Source organism: Eptatretus burgeri, chromosome 4 (assembly GCF_056783735.1).
Source record: "Eptatretus burgeri isolate ZD-2024b chromosome 4, Ebu_testis_v1, whole genome shotgun sequence".
Lineage (NCBI taxonomy): Eukaryota > Metazoa > Chordata > Myxini > Myxiniformes > Myxinidae > Eptatretus > Eptatretus burgeri.
Genome location: NC_140964.1, coordinates 97618494 through 97639701, shown reverse-complemented (window position 1 = coordinate 97639701; position 21208 = coordinate 97618494). Strand labels below are relative to the sequence as shown.

At 43.4% G+C, this 21208-nt stretch overlaps 3 protein-coding genes across 6 annotated transcripts in view; all 3 read left to right on the top strand.

The window, feature by feature from the left end:
- Nucleotides 1-7028, top strand: part of LOC147028729 (spectrin alpha chain-like) — a 69728-nt gene extending 62700 nt beyond the window's left edge. Inside the window, exon 16 of the mRNA XM_085879407.1 lies at nucleotides 2528-7028. The gene's annotated coding sequence lies outside the window, so the exon portion shown is untranslated. The remainder of the gene's footprint in view (nucleotides 1-2527) is intronic.
- LOC147028728 (spectrin alpha chain, non-erythrocytic 1-like) overlaps nucleotides 2584-21208 on the top strand; it is a 33501-nt gene continuing 14876 nt past the window's right edge. For 2 of the 4 annotated variants that reach the window (XM_085879406.1, XM_085879403.1), the window contains exons 1-10: nucleotides 2584-2779; nucleotides 12013-12177; nucleotides 12588-12814; nucleotides 12897-13082; nucleotides 13247-13447; nucleotides 13576-13692; nucleotides 14531-14691; nucleotides 15985-16117; nucleotides 16541-16686; nucleotides 20746-20938. In XM_085879406.1, coding sequence (XP_085735532.1) covers nucleotides 14546-14691; nucleotides 15985-16117; nucleotides 16541-16686; nucleotides 20746-20938 — 618 coding nt within the window. In that variant the 5' untranslated portion in view covers nucleotides 2584-2779; nucleotides 12013-12177; nucleotides 12588-12814; ... (2 more) ...; nucleotides 13576-13692; nucleotides 14531-14545. The remainder of the gene's footprint in view (nucleotides 2780-12012; nucleotides 12178-12587; nucleotides 12815-12896; nucleotides 13083-13246; nucleotides 13448-13575; nucleotides 13693-14530; nucleotides 14692-15984; nucleotides 16118-16540; nucleotides 16687-20745; nucleotides 20939-21208) is intronic. The other 2 variants (XM_085879404.1, XM_085879405.1) reach the window with 2 other exon arrangements.
- On the top strand, nucleotides 3468-7028 carry LOC147028730 (spectrin beta chain, non-erythrocytic 1-like). Its single transcript, XM_085879409.1, has 3 exons — nucleotides 3468-3712; nucleotides 3800-4037; nucleotides 6166-7028. The coding sequence occupies exons 1-3, from the start codon at nucleotides 3609-3611 to the stop codon at nucleotides 6346-6348; spliced, it is 525 nt and encodes a 174-aa protein (XP_085735535.1). The 5' UTR covers nucleotides 3468-3608; the 3' UTR covers nucleotides 6349-7028.

Here is a 21208-nt window from a genome sequence, read left to right as displayed (position 1 = left end):
CGTTATGGGTAAGTTTTGTATACATTAAGAGCACGCTGAAGCACGCTGGCATACGTCGTAGTACGCCGAGTACGTCGACAAATTTTAAGCATGCTGAAAATTTTTCGACGTATGCCAGCATATGATGCACACGTTCTGCATACTCTGGCCATAAGTTATAGGCACGTTATGCGATCGTTGACACACGTTACTTGCAAGTTACTCATAAGTCGAAACGCATCGAGGTAATGTTTAGCGTACCCAAAACTTATTTCTTACCTATGAGTAATGTGCTTTGAACCTACGTGTAACGTATGTGCAACGCACATTGACGTATGTAGACGTATTTGATGTCTTCCGGACGACCATAGAACTTACTGAACGTGTTTATAACTTGCAGCTTCCGTATAATGGCATATTGGCAGCGTTTAGGGGAATTAGTATATAAAAATGGGGTTCACACAGGAGGAACCCGTCAGTGTTCCAGACTCCAAGGTTTTTTTTTCTTTCTTTCTTTCTTTCTTCAGCATGACGGTGATGTTGACACTTCGAATTCTAGTGCGGTTATGATTTAAATCGTTGAGCGGCAGCCTATTAATTAAATTATATTATAACCGCACTTGAAATCGAAGTGTCAACATCATCGTCAGGCCGAAGGAAAAAAAAAAAAAAAACCATGGAGTCTGGAACACTGACGGGTTCCTCCTGTGTGAACCCCATTTTTATATACCAATTCCCCTAAACACTGCCAATACGCCATTATACAGTAGCTGTAGGTTAGAAACACGTTCAGTCAGTCCTGTGGTCGTCTGCAAGACGTCAAATACGTCTACATACGTCAATGTGCATTGGAGATACGTTACTCATAGGTTAGAAATAAGTTTCGGGTACGCTAAACATTATGTCGACGTGTTTCGACTTATGAGTAACGAGTGGCGACGTGTGTCAACGATCGCGTAACGTGCCTACAACACGTTACTCATAGGTTAGAAATAAGTTTCGGGTAGGCTAAACATTATCTCGACGTGTTTCGACTTATGAGTAACTTATAAGTAACGTGTGTCAACGATAGCGTAACTTGCCTGCAACTTAAGGCCAGCGTTTACGGAACATGTGAGTCATACGCTGGCATACGTTGAAAATTTTTGAGCATGTTAAAATTTGTCGACGAGCTCGGCGTACTACGACGTATGCCAGCATACTACGACGTATGCCAGCGTGCTCTTAACATATACAAAACTTACCCAATACGCATTCGACGTATGCCAGCGTGCTCTTAACATATACAAAACTTACCCAATACGCATTCGACGTGTGCCAGCGTTTTAGACATTTTTCATACGCTGGCTAAATCGTCAAGGTGTGACAGTGGCTTAAGGACCGTGACGAACTGTCGGCATGTGCGCGTCCAAGAGAAGCTTGGAAGGGGTGGAAGACTTTTTTCATGTGCATGGACGGCGAGAGGAAGGTCCACCCACGCCGGCGGCCAGCCAATGCCGGATCCACCGTTTGGGGAGGCGATCCAAAACATTGGGAGGATCTAACGGATGCGGAACACAAGGTTCAGAGAATCCATTCGGCATTGCACAGGGGAGAAGACACACCAGCCCTGACCTCTGGGGATCATCATTTTTCAATCTGTGCCATATTTCCTACGTCGCTCCTTGCTTGCATCGCTCATTGTTTGCATCTCTTCTCACCTTTGTGGGCCGAGTTGCTCATCACCGTAGGACCTCAACTAGCCTGTGCCAATACACTCCCTCTTCTGCCCCATCGTAAGTGAGAGTGTGTTGTGAGGCGCCATTTAGGGGGTTGGGTTTTATTTATTTCCCGGTACATAAGTTGCATATTCCCTTCTCCCTGCTCATGTCTGTTGACTCGCTAGGTTTGTTCCGTTTTGCATGTCCCGTCCACCTTTCTCCCATACTCTTTATAAATATACCTTTACAAAGGAAGGAAATGTTTTCCATCCTTTTGCCTCCTGTGTATGCCACCACCAAAATTTAGCTTTCCATTGTTGGACCTTGGGAAGCGGTAAGTTGTAACTGAATGCAGTAGTTAGATACCTTTTGGCTCTTCATGGGATTAAAGATCCCGGCACAGAAGACCCGTGTTTAACAGAGACTGTCTGATGGGGCAATACCTATTCTGCACCCTCCACATTTGCTCCTTGAAGGTTAGCCGTTTCTTCGATGCAGACTCGGGGTGTTGAAGAAGAGGCCGCACTTTGACCCACTCTCAGACCCAAAGGGGAGTTGAAGTTGAAGTGCCGTTGATGTACCAGATGCATGCAGGCCAGATTGTGTGTACTCTTGTTAGGGTAGCCATTTTGACAGCCCGATTACAAGCCCCACATGCAGTGAAGTTGGGTACTCAAGTCTCAACAAGTGACTCACCCTTGTCCCTGCAATTTCACACTTAATATTATGATACACACATGAACTATTGGTGACTGTAAAGTTCACCTTATTTATTAACTTGCTCTCATGAAAAGTATCCTCTGGTAATCATTCTACTTCACAAGGCCGCTTTATGTCTTCTCATGCAGGTGGGAGAAGCTCGGTGAACTACAGGAAGCACGTGATAAGATGTTGATTGAAGCAAGCAATGTCCAAGTCTTTCTTGATGCTCACAAAGATCTTGCTTCTACCGTGGAGGAAAAGATCTCCTAGATTTTATCAAATGGTGTCGGTAATTCGGCTGGTGCAACGGAGCAACTTTTGAGACAGCATGATGTACACCAGCGAGAAGTGCATGCATTGGATCGAAATTTGACTTGTATCCTCAATCTTGGCAAAGCGTAAGTATAATCCATCCATCCATCCATCGGGATCATACTCTATGCAGAGCATTGGTGCTGCCTAAGCAGTCGCCTTAGCTATTGGGCACAATCCTCGACAAGTCGCTACTCTGACACAGGACCCAGCAAGCTGTTACTCATTTTGCCGACCTCAGAAGGATGACAGGCAGAGTCAACCCCACCTGGTATTAATTCAACAGTTGATTTGGACTTGAACTCAGGATCCTGGGATCTCAAGCCCACCACCCTAATCATAAAACCAACACCAAGCATACAAGTATAATCATTCAGTAATATTGTGGTGGTAATGAGATAATTTTTGTGTTAAATATTAATCATTTTCCTTGATTGGTGTCTTACTCTTAACCTGAAGGTTTTTTTTTACCAAAAAGTTTGATTGCCATCATATATGAGAAGGTTTTTGCTCATTGGTAATTGCATGGCAACGTTTTGTTGAATTAACCTCACCTAAAATGAATATACTTGATATGTAATGTTTCCAGCTTCTTTTATTTAGAAATATATTAACTTGCTAAGATAATGATTCATGAATGCCGGTGGTGATCATAACATTCATGGTTGCTCGAACCTTCATCACTGGCCGTTATAACCTTTTACTTTCGTTTCCTGTCCCTTGACTCCATGGGCCCGAACCAATGATCCATCAGAGAGTGACCTCGTTTCTACTCGGCAGCAAGAGCTTAAGAATCAGTATGCTGAACTCTGCCACCTAGCAATAGAGCACCAGAAGAGGCTCAGGCGTACGCTGGAGCAACAACAGTTAGTTGAGCAAGGCCATGGTTTGCAGGATGAAGCCAGAAATCTTTTTATGATGCTTGAGGAGATCGATGTCCCAAGAGATGTCCAATCAGGCCAACAACTACAGCAGCAAGTCAGACAGCTGTTGCCAGAAATACGTCTCTGGAGAAAGTGGTAAGTGAAGATGACTACTAGATGTTGTGGTGATTGGTGACAGTTGGTGTAAATTGTCTGAAACTGTACTGGTTCCCTTTTTTGCAGCCATGAAGCCTTGCAGGAAAAGGTGCATGAAGTGTTGAGTCGTGAGCCAGACAGTGGAGAATTGCATGTTCTCCTAAAGGCTCTGGATGGGCATGGCTCAGAACTCACCAATACTTGGGAGAATCAGGACAATTGGCTATCTGAGATACTGCGCTCCCTTCGTGTTGAAAAGGATGCCGAGCGCGCTGAGGCAACGCTGTCCAGTCACGAGGCCTTCCTCAAGCTTGATGGACTTGGTGTATGGGAATATAATCAATGAAATTCAAACATTAACAATCTGGCAATGCATTACAGGCACATGATTCGAAAATGGACAAATCAATAGTTTATGGGTTCTGCACCTGTGATATAAGTGCTCAGATAGGAAAGCCAAACAAATATCTCGGTCTTAACTTGTTCATTTGTGCGTATTATATTACCATGCAAAGAATTGTTATTTTTGTGACTAAAACCTAGGCTCATGGAGAGGAAGGTTCCAGATAACAAAAAGGCAACATAATGATCGTGGTAAAGTGGGGCAGCAGTGGGACACAAGATAGAGATTTATGAAGAGAAAGAAAGGTGGTGAACAAAAACAGTAACCTGCAAGTAAGAGGGTTGCGTTGTGTAGGGTTATTGGTGTAATATAATATTACACCTCGGAATGACTGATGTGGGATCTGCAAAAAGGAAGAGAATTTTCCAGAGCATCAGATAAGTTGTTGTTTTACTGCAATATGAAGACAACACTGGGCCTAAGATGCTGCCTTGAAACACTCCAGCCTCCACTGGGACAGAAAAAGAGAGTATTCCATTGATAGCAAAATGTTCACTGTGAGAGTGAAAGAAGCAGAAAGCCAGGCATGAAGGTGGCCTTATATGCCACAGACAGCAAGCTTTGCCAGCAGAACAGGATGTCGGACTGTCGAATTTCTGAGATATTACCATGGAGACGGTCCTGATCTCTTGTTGAAGAGGTCCACAAACATCTCCCTGACCTGTCACTTGATCATAATCAGGGTCTCCATCCATGAGAGAAAAACGGCAGTGTTCCCAAAGTTGATTGACAGGGCTGGAATCCAAACTGATGGTCAAACATCAGGCTGTTTGAAAAGAGGAAACTTAATGTCAGCAGCTATGATGGACTCCATGACCTTGCTTGGAATTTGAAATAAACTCACTGGCCTGTATTTATAATAATCTTTTTCTGCACTGCTCTTTTGAATGACAGTATATTCTCCGTCTTCCTGGCGAGAGCAAAATGGAAGCGCAAGAGCAAAATGGAAAGGGGGAAACACCAGCCACAGAGTACAAGTGAGAGTGAGAATGAGATCAAGGAGAGAGGGGGACGGACGCATCGGGGTGAACAAGCTGCACACAAGTTGAATGAACCACAGCAAGAGTAAAAGGAAAGTGGAGATGAAACAGAAAATGAACAAACCAACCAAAAACTAACAAACTAAAAGGAGGGAGAAGGGGGTGAAAATCACAATAACCTGGAAAATTGATTACTTGGGAATGGGGTAATTTGGGGGTAGAAGAGGTCATGAGTATGGGTACGAGATGACCTGAAGTCATGGTGAACAGCTGTCTTGAAGCCCTGGAGTGAAGAATGGGAGTGAACAGACTGGGGAAGTTGGTTTCACAGGTGAGAGAAAAGAGGGACAAATGAGTGGAGGTAAACATTGAGCCTGGATTTTGGGAGTTTAACAAGAAGAGGGTTACTGGCAGACAATGTGCTGAAACCTGGGAGGGACAGAGCCAATAAAGGGCATAGGGGTGCAAGACCAAAGAGTTGGTGATAGGTTACAGAGAAGCCACCAACCGACCTGCGATGCGAGAGTAACAGGCCAAGACACTCAGTTTCATCGTGGGAGATCCCAATTAATTTGAAGGCCATACTCACGGCATCAAGAAGGTTAATGTGTGAGGTTGGGGTACTAGACCAAAGGAAAGAGTAGTACTCCATCAACCTGCAAATGAAGGCCTTGTAGGTTGTCAAAAGTTCAGATTTGCCAAGGAAAGACTTTGCACGATGAAGGCTATACCCAGAATGTATCAAATGCTTGATACATGTCCAGAGAGATGGCCGTGATCTCATGTCTGACATTGAGGGTTTCCATCAATTTCGTCCAATCTCAGACTGTATGGGGTGTGCTGGTAACCTCTCATTCATATCCTGTGTTCCTGTTCTCATCATTTGTAATAGCAAAATATTGACAACCATGTTTTATATTTGTACCCATTTGGAACACAACTACCTTTAGTGTTTATCTTGAGGGACACTTACAGTTTGCAAAATAAGCTTCCATTGTCAATGTTCACTTGTTAATCAAAGACTACTTATTATAGACTTCATCTCTTGAACTGAGCTGTGTGTGTGGCAGGATTCCGTTGGTGAGGTGGAAAGTCTCCAGAAACGACATGAAGAGTTTGAAATCTCTTTGAGGGCATTTGACAACATGGTGGAGGACCTGGAGGGGGAGGTCTCAAAGATGAGCAGAGAAGGAAACGTGACAGTTGACAGGCATGTCAGACTTCAGCAACGAGCACAATTGCTTGTTGATTGATAATTCTGACACTTGACTCCTCCTAAATTTTTATTGCTATCTTCCCAGTCCCTTCGAACTGTGTACCCTGACATCTCTGCTCCTGCCTCAATTCCTGCATAAAATTTTCTCTTCTCTCTTCTCTCTTCTCTCTTCTCTCTTCTCTCTTCTCTCTTCTCTCTTCTCTCTTCTCTCTTCTCTCTTCTCTCTTCTCTCTTCTCTCTTCTCTCTTCTCTCTTCTCTCTTCTCTCTTCTCTCTCGTTTCATAGATGGGCTCAGGACTGAAATGTCCCTTCACCTTATTTCTCAAAGAGGTCTGTAAACATTTTGTTGAGAAAATTTATTGATTTACAAATGACTTTATTGGGGGTGGATCAACTGTGATGTAATTTGCATTGGTCTCGCGTCGTGGGCTTGGGATCCCAGGGTCCTGAGTTCAAATCCCGTTTGGCTGTTGAATTAATACCAGGTGGGGTTGACTCAGCCTGTCATCCTGAGGTCGGCAAAATGAGTACCAGCTTGCTGGAAGACTGCGTCGGAATGGCGACCCATCCAGGATTGTGCCCAATAGCCCAGGAGACTGCTTAGGCAGCACCAACACTCTGCACATGGATGGGAGTATGGTCCCAATGGATTGATGGATGGACATTGATCTTTAATTTTGCACATGCTGCTTTTATTAAACTTTGATTTTATGCTTCTTTTTCTTCTCCTTTCTATTGTTTTTACTTTATATTCTTACCTTTTTCTCTGGTTTGTCTTTCTCATCGCAGAACAGCATATGTTTTGATTTTAAGTTCCAAATTGCATCCTGTTCTCATCATTGGAACATCAATGGCAAAATAAAGCCCTGTTATGTGGTAATTGGGTAATTTGGGGGTTGGGTACCCCATGGTGACATACCCCTCCAATTTCTTTCCCAAATTAATTCCTGGATTCTCAACTTACACTCCATTCCACCACTACCACCCCTCCCCTCTTTTTTAATATGTATTAAGAGGTCTTTTATCAAATGTAAGGTAATACACACGTTCCATTACCATCTCGCATCCAAAATTGCACTTGGCTTTCCATCACTTCTAAATCGAAGATATGTGTCAGCTCAGGCCTGATTAGATCTGAGACTTGATACAGGTACCATGTAGACCTGTACGAACCTGCTTCATGGTCTGGTTGTCGGCGACTAAACCGTCTCCCCCACCAGGTTTCTGCATGAGGAGGGTGAATGGATATTATATGGACACCAAGCAGGATTAAAAACAAAACTTGTCAAAGGGTGGAGGATCTTGTGAGCCAACGGCCATTCATTGAAAGTGCTCTACTGTGACTGTAGACATTCTCCTGCAGCTGGGTTACTTTTTAGGAGGTTGGTGGCAGGATTTGCACTCCGGCCACCGTAAAACACTTTTTTTTTTGTATACATTGTCGAGGCTCGTATGAGAGCTAACACACAACTCACAGCAAGGGGGCATGAGACAAGAGGGGCGGGAGTGGAAGGAACAAAACAGTGGGGAACAGACACATTAGGTGAACTGTGGAAGGGAGAGGGATGTGGATGGGACGGGGAACATGCCGAAGAGAAGATGGACATCACAGGGACTTTCAGGAAGGAAAGCAGGGGAATTGAAGGAAGTGGGCTTGGGTGGATTATCGGGGGTAGAAAAGATCGAGGATTTGGATAAGAGGTGGTGGTGAACAGCTGTTTTGAAAGCCTGGAGGGAAGAATGGGAAAGAATAGAGTGAGGAAGTTTATTCCAAAGGCAGGAAAAAAGAGGAATGAAAGAGTGAAGATGAGCACTGATTCATGATTTTGGTAGTTTTACCAGAAGGGGGTTGTTGGCAGACCTTGAGCACCATGTGGAAATGTGGTGGGGACAAATCGCAGAGAGAGCAGGGGGGCAAGGCTGGAGAGGAGTCGGTAGAAGACAGAAAGATCACCGACCAACCTGCGGTGATTGAGTGATAGGCCCAAAGACTCAGCTTCATTGCAGGAGATGCCGATGATCTTAAATGCCCTGGTTTTGACAGCGTGAAGCCGAGAAAGGTGGGAGGCAGGAGCACTAGCCCAGAGGGGAGAGCAGTACTCCATCAGGCTACGGACAAAAGCTTTGTAAGTGGTCAGGAGCTCAAGAGGGCCGAGGAAGGACTTTGCACGACCGAGGATTCCCAGTCGGCGACTGGCTTTTGAGGCGAAGTTGGAAATGTGACTTTCCCAGGAAAGGTCATGGCAGATAGTGAGACCCAGAAGCTTGAAAGAAAAGACTTCTTCCAGAGGATTGTTGAGAAAGTGGATGGGGGGGGTTTTCTAAACAGTCCTTTCAAAGAGACATAGTGAGAGTGTGAGATTTGTCTGGATTGAAAGACATGTTCCACATGTTGGACCATTTTGTGATTTTATCCAGATCTGCAGTGAGCGAAGAAGCTGCTGCTTGCCGGTCTGAGGGATGACACATGGTACGGCAGAGGGTGGAGTCGTCGGCAAAGACATAAAGAGAATTTTCCAGAGAGTCGGAGAGATCATTGATGAAAACCAGAAAAAAAACAGGGCCCAGAACGCTACCTTGAGGACGCTACTTCATTTCGCAAAACCCACAAATGCAAAGAAAACTGAAAACCCACACCATGGAAGTACCTCCTGTGCAGCTGCCCTTCGCATGGCAGCTCACCTGATGACTGGATTGGGGCAAAGCCTTTGAGACCCCCAATCTTTGATGATAGGAGGAAAAGCATGGGGTAAACTTCCAGGGTAAGATTGCGGTAATGTGTGTTGGGGTGGTGCTGAGGTGTCATCCACCAGACGGCGGTCTCCTTGGGTTAACCTGAGGCGGTCCCTTCAGGTGGGTGCCTGGAATGTCCTATCCCAAAGGGAGGATGATCACCGGTCTCTGTTATCATTTGAGCTCAAGCATTTGAACATCGGTATTGCAGCACTCTCTGAGGTTCAGAGACCAGATTGCGACAAGATCATGGCAGGTGGTTACAGCGACTATTGGTCTGGTCGCTCTGATGGGGAACTTGCCTAAGGAGTTGCTGTAGCTGTGTCCAATAAGCTGACACCAGTGATAATTGAGGTTACACTGGCCAAAGAGTGTATTATGAGACCAAGGATTCATCACTCCTTGAGTGTCGTTTCCCTGGTCTCTGAAAACGCTCCAACTGAGGCGAGTGATCTCACAGTGAAGGACGCAATCGGTGCCACGATTGAGTTTGTGGTTGATCAGTGCCATCGGTGAGATACTCTTCTGATCTTAGTGTATTTCAATGCATCGACTGGAACTGATAGGGATGGTTACATGACATGTGTTGTTCCCCATGGGTCTGGAACTGTGAGCCAGAATAGCACAAAGTTCCTTGACTTTGCAAGAAGTCATGGAATGAGGGTGGCTGGTTCATGGTTTCAGTGCCCACAGGCTCATCGCTGCACTTGCTATTCCAGTGCTGGTGATGTGGAAAAGGAGGTTGACCATGTTGATGGTCGCTGGAGGATGATCGCAGGGTTTAAGGGAGTGCTCAGTTCCTTAATACTGACCACAGGATTGTTGTAGCAACTTTGATGCTGGAGCTCAAATCCGGGAGAATGGTACCATCCCAGCCGAGGCTGGATGTTGGCAAGCTCAATGATGAGAGGGGAGCTGAGGAGTTTGCGAACAGGCTGAGTCAGGATTTGGGGGTCTGGGTGCATTGGGAAAGAGCTGAAGAGTTGTGGAGTGCCTTTAAGACCACCATCCTTGATGTTGCCAGTGGATATCTTGGAACTCACCATTGGGCGAAGACGAATTTTGTCTCTCAAGGGACACTGAAAACCATTGACCAGTCTCAGGGCCAGACTGAAGGACAGAGCTGATCTGTTCAGGAAGCTGAGGCATAAAACTGTAAGTGCACTTCAGGTGGACAAGGAGGCCTATGTGCGAGGAATCTGTGAGAGGGTCGAGCATCACGTGTGGACAGGTGATTCTTGTCCTGCTTACATGGGGAATCCACGCATTGCGTTCCTCCAAGCCCATCCCTCGGTGTACTGCAGTTCGAGTGCAGGGTGGAAGGCTCTTGACAAAGGAGTCTGAAGTGAACGCCCGTTGGGCCAGTTACTTTGAGTGGCTGTACCAGGCTGACACACCAGCAGTCAAGTTGGATGTCAGGGGTGTTACTATCCCTATTGCTGAAGCTCCAATCAACTGTGGTCCACCTTTGTTTTTGGAAACACAGGCTGCAGTGAACCGCTTGAAATGGGTAAAGCTCCTGGGATCTGTGGCATCCATGCTAAACTTCTCAAGGCTGGTGGAAATGCTCTGCTCATGTCATTGCATGCAGTTCTGTGCTCTGCCTGGAACACAGGCATCATCCCAACTGACTGGAAGAGGGGCCTTGTTGTCCCTCTCTGGAAAGGGAAGTGTGATCGCCAGGACTGCAACAACTGCCGAAGGGTGACGCTGCTCTCAGTGGCGTGCAAGGTCTTTGCATGAATAATTATTGGTAGGGTTCACCACCATCTGCTTGAGCACCAGCATCTAGAGGAGTCAGGATTTTCACCATAGAGGTCAACGATTGACCGTATCCTTGCTCTTTGAGTCCTCACCGTATGCAGATGAGAGTGTTGGCAGGGGCTGCTTGCAGCCGATGTTGATCTCTGTTAAGCACTTGATTCGGTGAATCGGGATGCCTTGTGGAGAATTCTTGGTCTTCGTGGGGTGCCAACGAAACTGATCAATCTAATATCTGAATTCTACTCTGGTACTGAGAGTGCTGTGAGATGTGGTGATACCATCTCTGACTTATTTCCAGTTCTTACTGGCGTTCGTCAGGGGTGTGTACTGGCCCCACACTTTTCAGCACTTGTATGGACTCGATTCTCAGGAGGATGTTGGAGAGATCAAGCTGCGGTGCATAGTTTGGGAATGTCAAAATCTCTGACATTGATTTCGCAGATGATGCAGTCATCTTTGCGGAGACTTTAGATATTTAGGTTCTTTTTGTTTTTTCAATTTTTAATTTTTTTTGTGAATAAGGCTCACTTGGCTGTACCTGGATGTGTTTTAGGGTGGAGGAGTAGCAGCTGAAACATGAATCCTGTGCATGTTCCTCCTGATTACTTCATCTTTGCTTTCTGCTTTTTTGGGTTCCTTCTGATTACTCCAATTCAGGACTGTACCGATTTGGTCTTCCATTTGATTTGAATTGAATTTATTTTCATCCCATTCCAAATTCAATTGAATAATAACGAAAAAACGTCATAGGTCAGCGTCAGGTGTCCAGTCAAAGCGGGGTTGTATTATATCAAAGTGGGACGTCTTGGTACCCGGTCATCACTGCCAGAAGTTATGTAATTAATCAGAGACTTAATTAGAACTGCCACTTTATAACACACCAAAACACAAAATGCCACACAAAATACACCACACAAAATTACACTAATGCCACACAAAACAAGTTCTGGCGAGAGTCTGCAATATCTGATTGCTCTTTCTCGTTTTTTGTGATATAGCTTTGTTGTTACTGTCTATTTTTGCACACAGCACTTTTAATACTTGCTTTCTTTCTCTCCATCTGTAGCTATGATCACCTGACTGGTTATTATATGCGCATTACGCTTGAGTACTTTGTGGGGATGTGACATTGGTATGATGGACCAGATATCTATTTATTGTACCTGACTAATTGTAACGAATTTCTGTGCTTTGTTTATGTCAGGAAGCGGCCCAGCTAAAAATGGAGAATCACAATGCATGTGATGAGGTGGACAGTACAGCAAAGGAGCTAGGCAGCCATTGGGCAAATCTTGAGGTTATCATGGGAGAGAGGTGGAAGAAACTTGAACAAGTAGCACAACAGCTGGACTTGAACCATCTTTTACAGGTGGGATGTCCAAGACTTGGGTTGTTTGTGGTGTTGAGGAAACTTTCTATTGTATGATTGTTGTGCTATTACCATGGCATCATTGTGCATTGAAGACTGGTGTTGGGTTAGTGTTTAGGGTGGCTGGCTTGGGATCGTAGGGTCGTGAGTTTGAGTCCCGTTGGCAACTGAATTAACACCAGTTGGGGTTGACTCAGTCTGTCATCCTTCTGAGGTTGACAAAATGAGTACCAGTGTACTGTTACAGGGGCACAGCATCAGTGGCATCGTCGCGGCCCAACAAAATGATGGCTACCCAGCAGCCAAGCTGCCATATGCAAGAAGAAGAAGATTGTGCATTGGAGTATAATTTCCTTGGCTTTGAGTCTTTGATGTTCTTGTACACCAACATCCTGATCTGTCATTATCAGGACTCAAAGGAAAAACTAGAAACACTGTAGAAACAGCTGCTTTCTGGTGAGGTGGGATTTGACCTGCGATCCAGCAAAGAGCTCCTACGTCAGAACCAGCAGCTGGAGTCAGAGATGGACACGATGACAATAAGGATTGGGGAGCTGCTGGGGAGGGGGAATCAACTTGCGGCAGGACATTTTGACTCGTGTGGAATCCGGAAGTCCACAAAAGACTTTAAGAAAAGGTATAAAAGCGAACGTTATTTTGGGAATGTTTGGTAATTGCTAAGTTATTAACATAATCATTCCGGTTATGGTTTACATTAGGCTCAGCTTGCTGGAAGGTCCACGTGCTAATCGACGAGCCAAGCTTTTTCAGAACCACCAACTGCACCTATCTCTGAGTGAGATGGAGTTGGAAAGCCAATGGATCTCTGAGTGGCAACCTGCTGCTGCTTCCTCTGACTATGGACGCTTGCTGGTTGCAACTCACCATTTGCTGGAGAAAAACAGGTGCTCTGCAGACATTTTCAGTTCATCGTGTAATGATTAATTTATCCTTTATATAGCAGGACTTAAGGTCTCATGAGACAAGACTGAACAGCTTAAGGCAGTCTTCAGTCACCCTTGATATTGTAGGCCACTAATTTATATCATTCTCACTTTTGCTTTCACAGATATTGACTGGGGAGATTATAGGTCATAATATCCAACTGAAGCGAGTCCTTGAGAAGGTGGATCAGTTATGCCAGGCAAACCACCCCGCCACCAACAAGCTATCCCAGCACCGTGCCAAGCTTCTGGATGCCTGGAAAGCTCTTGAGAAAGTTCTGGCAAGCCGCCAGGAGCAGTTTGACCTCTATGAAAAGGTACACACGGTGAGGCAGAATCAGTGATATGGAAGGTGATTTGTGGTGTATATACAAGTCAGTCAATCACTTGATTTGTTTGATCATAATGTGGTGTTTTGCATTCTTCCACTCTGATTCATCCTCCTGTGCTCCAGTTTTGTGCAGAAGCTGAAGAGCTGGAGTCTTGGCTAGCTGAACGAGACCAGCAGCTTTTGGTGGAGAACTATGAGCATGATGAGGCCTCTACACAAACTTTAATCACCAAGCACCAGGTGATTATTGTTTTGTAATAAATAATTCTACTATTGAAGTTTTGACATGTGGTATAACAACCTGCACAACCAATTGATCATTTTATTTCTGTCAACATAGCTCAAATCCAATATCTCGGCCACTAGATGACCTTTGATGACCGAAATGTCGAACTTGAATTTTTTTTGAAATAGTTTGACTTGGTTTGATTAGACCAGCATATTCCGGTCCGCTGTACACTTCTGACATGGAGTCGCTTGGGGAGGGCAGGAGGAGCAAGGCCAGGTGTAAACCTGTATAAAATAGAGGTCCTCCCAAGCTGCCGCCTGCCACCAAGAGTCCTTGGGAATCCATATCCTGTCTTGAGATTCCATTTTAGTGTGAAAGACTTTGTTTGGATGAAGGCCTCGCGAAATATCATCCATTTTCTATTTTCTGCAATTCGTGACCATTGTACTCCAGTGGATTTGATGAAGTATTCTCTCTATCTCATCGTTGATCCTCCTCAGTTTCTTCCAGGTCCTTCTCTTGGTTACCAGTTAGCTATTTGCTATTAAGGTATAATTTATTATTTGGTTGTGCATGTGGCTGTGCTACATTTGTAAACTGAGTTTTTTTTTTCTTCCAAATTCATCTTGTTTCTTATTGATGGATCATTCAAAGATTTGCACATATTTCAATCTAATGCATGTGCATTTAATGTCCACAAATCCATCTCAAAAAACACTATCTCAGCTTGGCCATTCATTAATCGCATGCACAGTGGTCTCGAGAAGAGTGAAGTATTGGACTACTCTACAGTACTTGACATACGGTGTGCTTAAATTTTTTCCTGAGAATTTTGTGTGCTGTGTGAAGGCCATACAGCAGGAGATGGAGGTGTACTCTGACCTGCTAAAGCAACTTCAAGGCAGAACAAGAATGTTGCAATCCCAGGGGTGGCACCTCTCTGACATGCCAGCCTGTGTACATAGAATGCAAGTGCAGATGAAGCATCTGAAGGACCTCTCAAACACAAGGTGAGGAACAAAACATTTTAAAATTGGAAATGAAGTGTTGTCTATATTTTACATAAATGGTTCTGAATTTCTTTTTTAGGCTTTTATTTGTTTTTACAGGAGTGAGGCTCTATGGAAGAGCAAGGCTTAACACATTTAGTCATTCGTTACTAACAGGTGACATTTTGCTCAAACTGTATTTCGTATGTACAAGGGGTGCTGGTGACAAGTCTGTACCACTCACCTCGACTTACTTTATGCATACTGTAGGTAGATTGGGACTAATGTTTGGTCAGATCAGCGGTACTGGATTGTCCTTCCACTGGAGAGGTTGCATCACTGCAGCATTTACATGTGAAGTTTTCTGCTCATACTAAGCCTGGCATTGGCTTAACAAGTTAGTGGTTTGGGTGGCTGACTTGGGATCTTAGGGTCCTGAGTTTGAGCCCCGTTGCCACTGAATTAACACCAGGTGGGGTTGACTCAGTCTGTCATCCTTGTGAGGTCAACGAAATGAGCATCACTGTACTGGTAATAGGGGCACTGCATCAGCGGCATAGCTGTGTCCCTAACCAATGGTGCAACCAGCAGCCGTAGGCTGCGTGTGTGTGTGTGTGTGTGTGTGTGTGTGTGTGTGTGTGTGTGTGTGTGTGTGTGTGTGTGTGTGTGTGTGTGTGTGTGTGTGTGTGTGTTTTTTATGCTCATTTCTCACTTGTAAAAATAAAAAAAACTTGTTCAAGCATACTACAAATCAGCTCTTGACAGAATGTATACAAAACTTCGTGTTCATGCTAAAGAGGTGCAACAACTGATGTTGAGAGAAGAAACAGTACTGTTGATCTGTGTAAAAGTTATTCTACATACATACATACATATATATATATATATATATATATATATATATATATATATATATATATATATATATATATATGTACACTGTACGCACATACAGTCGGGGATGATTGGTATATACTTTTGGTGTACTCATGTTTGTGCACATTTGTGACTAGGATACAGAAGTTCCCTGCAGGTTTGTAGCAGGATGGTCAGACACCATTAAATATCTAGTATGAAAGGATTTGGTGCTCGTGAAATTATTTTCATTATTCCAGGCTCACTGAGTTGGTTGAGTGGATCGGCGAAGAAATATTTTTCCACAGATCTTCATCTAAAAACACATTGTAAATACATATCCTGGTTTTTGAATGGTGAGAAAACGTTTGTCTGCTTAGTTGTTGAAGTCATGGAAATTTGGAAGAAATTCAACTTGTTTGATGAAAATGTCATGTGCCATGGATGTACACGTCACAGAGCCAAGAAGCTCACTGATTGGCTGCAATACCTTGAGTATGACCGTGAAGCTCGTGAACTCCTTGCCTGGTTGAAGGAACAGCTTCCAGTAATATCTGGAGAGGACTTTGGACGTGACCATGAGCACGTGCAGGTACATTTGGGCAACCAAACATGGCGGGTTTGACATCCCACAAACTCAGTCTGTCAGGCTTACATGAAAGACATAGGTGTGTGTGTGTGTGTGTGTGTGTGTGTGTGTGTGTGTGTGTGTGTGTGTGTGTGTGTGTGTGTGTGTGTGTGTGTCTGTGCTCTCCTCATAATCACTATCTCTAATCATCATAAATTAATCTCAACATGATGGATTTGTTTTTATTAAAGGTATATACAGCATGTCCCTGAAAGGTTTTAACACCCCTTACAATACCCACCAAAAATGTTCAGGATATTTTCTCAAGACAAATAACCATAGGTAGACTGGGCATGAGAAAAGACTTCTTTTTTGCAACATTGTAATGTTGTATCACAGTTTGGTGGTGGAACCCTGCATGATTCTGTTGAAAACAATTGTCCGCAGATGCTCCTTAAGAGGTTCAATGAACTAAAGAGCGGCATCAACGCTCGCAAGAAGGCCTTCGTGACATTCCACAAGAAAGCTGAAGAGCTGCTTCAGAAATGTCACACCCGCCACAAGGAGATATACGCCCTGCAAAAGGAACTAAGGTCTCGTGACTGCTACACAGACCTAACTATTCACGGGTCCATTTTTGCAGTGATCTAAGTCTCATGGATGGCCTTGCACATAAATCGCATGCAGGATAAGGACTGGAGACATAGACATAGTGTACTTTTACATTAGCTACAAGAACATTCGTGGACAATAAACAAATAACACATAATAGGAAATTTGAACCAAAGATCTCTGATTTCACGACCAATGTGGTGACATGAGAACATCAAACACGTCAACCCATTTTGACAAGACTTGGCTCAAGGCTCAGATGACATTGGACAAAAGATGATGGCAATTAGTTAAATGAAAGCATTGATCAAAATACCAATTATCATTTTATATCTTTGGCTGACTGCAGTTTGCAGTCCTGTCATTATTAATTTTTTCAATGAAGAATTATTTTCATGAACCGGTTGCTGAAATGTGAAGTATTGACTGGAAACAGGTTGACTTGTTTTGACTCTGTTGTTTTTTTGTGTATACTTAATTTTTTTATATTTGAGTACATAATAACCAGAATAGCACTAAGTTCCTTGACTTTGCAAGAAGTCATGGACTTATGGTGGGTGGTTCATGGTTTCAGCGCCCACAAGCTCATCGCTGGACTTGGTATTCCAACGTTGGCGTTGCGGCAAAGGAGATTGACTATGTCCTCATTGACGGTCGCTGGAGGATGATCCAGAACTGCAGGGTCTACCGGAGTGCTCACTTCCTCAATACTGACCACAGGCTTGTTGTAGCAACTCTAAAGTTGCACCTTAAATCCTGGAGAATGGTACCATCCCAGCCGAGGCTGGATGTTGGCAAGCTCAGGGATGAGAGAGTAGCTGAGGAGTTTGCGAACAGGCTGAGTGGATACTTGGGGGTCTGGGTGCTTTGGGGGTTCCTGAAGAGTTGTGGAGTGCCTTCAAGACCACCGTCGTTGATGTTGCCAGTGGATATCTTGGAGCTCACCGCAGGGCAAAGAAGAATTTTGTCTCAAGGGACACTGGATATCATTGACCAGAGTCGCAGGGCCAGGCTGAATGGCAGAGCTCAGCTGTTCAGGGAGCTGAGGCATAAAACTGTACGTGCACTGAGGGTGGACTAGGAGGCCTATGTGCGAGGAATCTGTGAGGGGGTAGAGCATCACCTGTGGACAGGTGATTCTCATCCCGCTTACAGGGGAATTCGCGCATTGCGTTCATCCAAGCCCATCCCTCGGAGCACTGCAGTTAGAGCAGAGAGTGGTAGGCTCTTGACACAGGAGTCTGAAGTGAAGGACCGCTGGGCCGGTTACTTTGAGCGGTTGTACCTTACAAGTAACGTGTGACGATGTGTGTCACCGATCGCGTAACGTGAGTACAATACGTAACTCATAGGTTAGAAATAAGTTTTGGGTATGCTAAACATTACCTCGACGTGTTTCGACTTGTGAGTAACTCACAAGTAATGTGTGTCGACGTGTGTCAACGATCGCGTAACGTGCCTACAACTTCGGGCCAGCGTTATGCGGAACGTGTGAGTCATACGCTGGCATAAGTCTTAAAATTTCAAGCATGGAAAATTTGAGGACAACCGAAAAGTACAACGTTTAAAGCCAGCGTACAACGACGTATGGCAGTGTTTTTCAGCGTGCTCTCAATGTTATCAAAACTTACCCATAACGTATTCGACGTGTACCAGCGTTTTAGACAAATTTTCCAAAAATCGGCATAAGCTGGCTAAAATGTCAAGGTGTGACTGGGCCTTTAGGTGTTTGCAAGGCTTGTTCAGTTTTGTCCGATTGACAAAGACAACAGATTCCCCAGTTCATAATTTCGGTGGAAGACAGTGCTTGACACTCATGTATTACTAGTCCATTATAATATTATGTAGACTCGTCATCGCGATGAACTTTCATATCGGGTGTCTTGTGAGATAGGGTAGACGTCTGCTCCGAATGAGATCAGGCACCACTGCCTCTGCTGGAAATGTTGATGATCACAGACTTGGTATTATCTGAAAAATATTCAACGTAAAAATAAACCAAAAAGGATATGACATACAACTCAAAATTTGTAAACAGTTTTAAAAATAAACTCAATTGTCATTGTCTAATACCAGAAACTTTAATTAACTGCATACGACATCACCGAACAAAATAGGAAAATTGGTTAGCATTTAGGATGTCATGCAACATACACACATCCTGTGGAGAAGATCTCAACTTGTGTGACATACAGCTAATAATGGGAAAGGATTTAGGCTACTAAATTGAAGTACAGTCGGCAGATTAAAACAAAAAAACAATTAATCAATACCTGTTAGCTATATTTCAAAAGCTAATAAGAAATTTAAATTGTAGGCTGCACATGGCTGCTACTGGAAGGAAGTGAATGTTTATTATTTTATATCCAGAGAAGTGCAGGAGCAAATATATATGTATGTGTATATATATATATATATATGTATGTGTATATATATATATATATATATGTATATATATATATATATATATATATATATATATATATATATATATATATATATATATATATATATATATATATATATATATATATATATATGGGCACTTTCACAGTAAAAGTTGAGTTAAGGTGGTTCGGAACGTCTGTTTATTAAGTGGGTGGGCTATTTTACCATTAACTGGTGTCATCTACTATTTCTCATAACATATGAGTTTACATGAGCTCGTAAAATAACAGAAACAAATGGCATATTTTGACTTTTCTACCCAAATACTAGTATTTAATGGGTAAATATTTTGATGTTTTAATATTTTTTTGGATCTGGGATGACGCACCAGAAACACCGGGTTTGACCCCATAATGACCTTTAGGATGACCTTGAGGGGTGACCTTGACCTCAAATCATTAAAATAAGACCAGTATCAGATTCCCATACCCCAAAAACCCATAAAACGTGGTATTATTCATGATTCTAGCCCTTTTGGATTTTTAACTAGATTTACCTCCAACCCGAGTGGTGGCCATATTGGATTTGGCCAATATGGCGGCTCCGGGGGGCGCCCATCTTGGCGCCCGTCAAAAATCGAAAAAGTATGGTATGGGTGACATCTGGGCCAAAATTGGTGCTTTTGGAAGAATGTGACCCAAACGGCCCCTTTTATGCTCTAACAGCCCCGACTATATATATATATATATATATATATATATATATATATATATATATATATATATATATATATATATATATATATATATATATATATATATATATATATATAATTTTTTTTTTTTTTTTTTGAGTTGTCGAGACGTGAACAAATGTGCTCCTTTACTCATTGATCAACAAAATCAATTTCTACCTTTCAAAGCTCCAGGATTCTCATTCCTTATTCCACACCATATAATGGCATGCAATGACCATACGGATAAAAGGATTGGTTCCATGACATTATATTCCATGGAATTCATGTCTCCGCAAACTCTGATGATGCTTGCCAAACATCTCAATAACTCTCTGAAATCACATTATAGAAGTTGTGCAAAAATCACACAAAATCACGTGTAGAAGTTTTGCCACATTGTATAAGTTGTATGTGACAAGTCACATCTGATCCATCAAAAATACATTGTGGAGTTCTACCAGAATACAATATGTGATTTGCCATTGCCTTCTCTTCTGAAATGATTGTCAATTTACAGGGAAACTGTTGTCTGTAGTGTTCCACTTCTGAATATCGTTTTAAGAATCTCCAGAAGATTTGACGTTGTGCCAATGAAGGTGCCCACATCCTGAGGGTCTATCACCATTCCTTGTTGGAACTCTACTGAGTACTTCCTCAAGGACGTGATGCTCTGAAACTGAGCATTGTGTCCTTGTTCTTTGACTATTTATACTATTTATGGTATTAATGTTTATGCAAATTACATACACTCTTGGGAATTTCTCATAATTAGCGTGGATGTCCCTTGACTTTTGTTAAGACAGTAAACATCAACGCAAGTCCATGCACGTTGTCACTATGCTTCATGCATGCTCTGTAATGTGTTCTGTATCTGTAAATAGTGTGTGATGTAAAGCACTCTCCATGATATCTTCAGATTGAGATCTCAGCGAAAAGGCAGCGCTTTGACGAGGTGCGGGAATGTGGGGCAGCGCTACTGGCAGTACGACATCCATGCAAGTAGGGCAGCAGTACGAAAAGAGCTTCAGCAGCTGAGTGAGGCTCAGGGGAAGCTAGATGATGCTTGGCGAGACCGAACTAACCTGCTCACACAGGCCTTGTCATTCCAGGTAAAATGTATGATCGATCCTCGAGGAGAAAAATGAAACTTGTTGGTGTACAAAGGTCACTGCAATCATAGATGTTCGCGAGTTCACACAAACTTAGTTCCCAAAGTTCAGGTTGTGCTCCTCTCTATAAGAAGTCATGTACATGATTACCCTTCAGTGAGGTATACCTTCACACTTGTATGCAGTTGATCTTGCTTTCACATTTATTTTATGTGTGCAGTTAAACCAGGTGTGAGTTCAAGATTGTCGGTCACCTTGTGCTTTTCATTT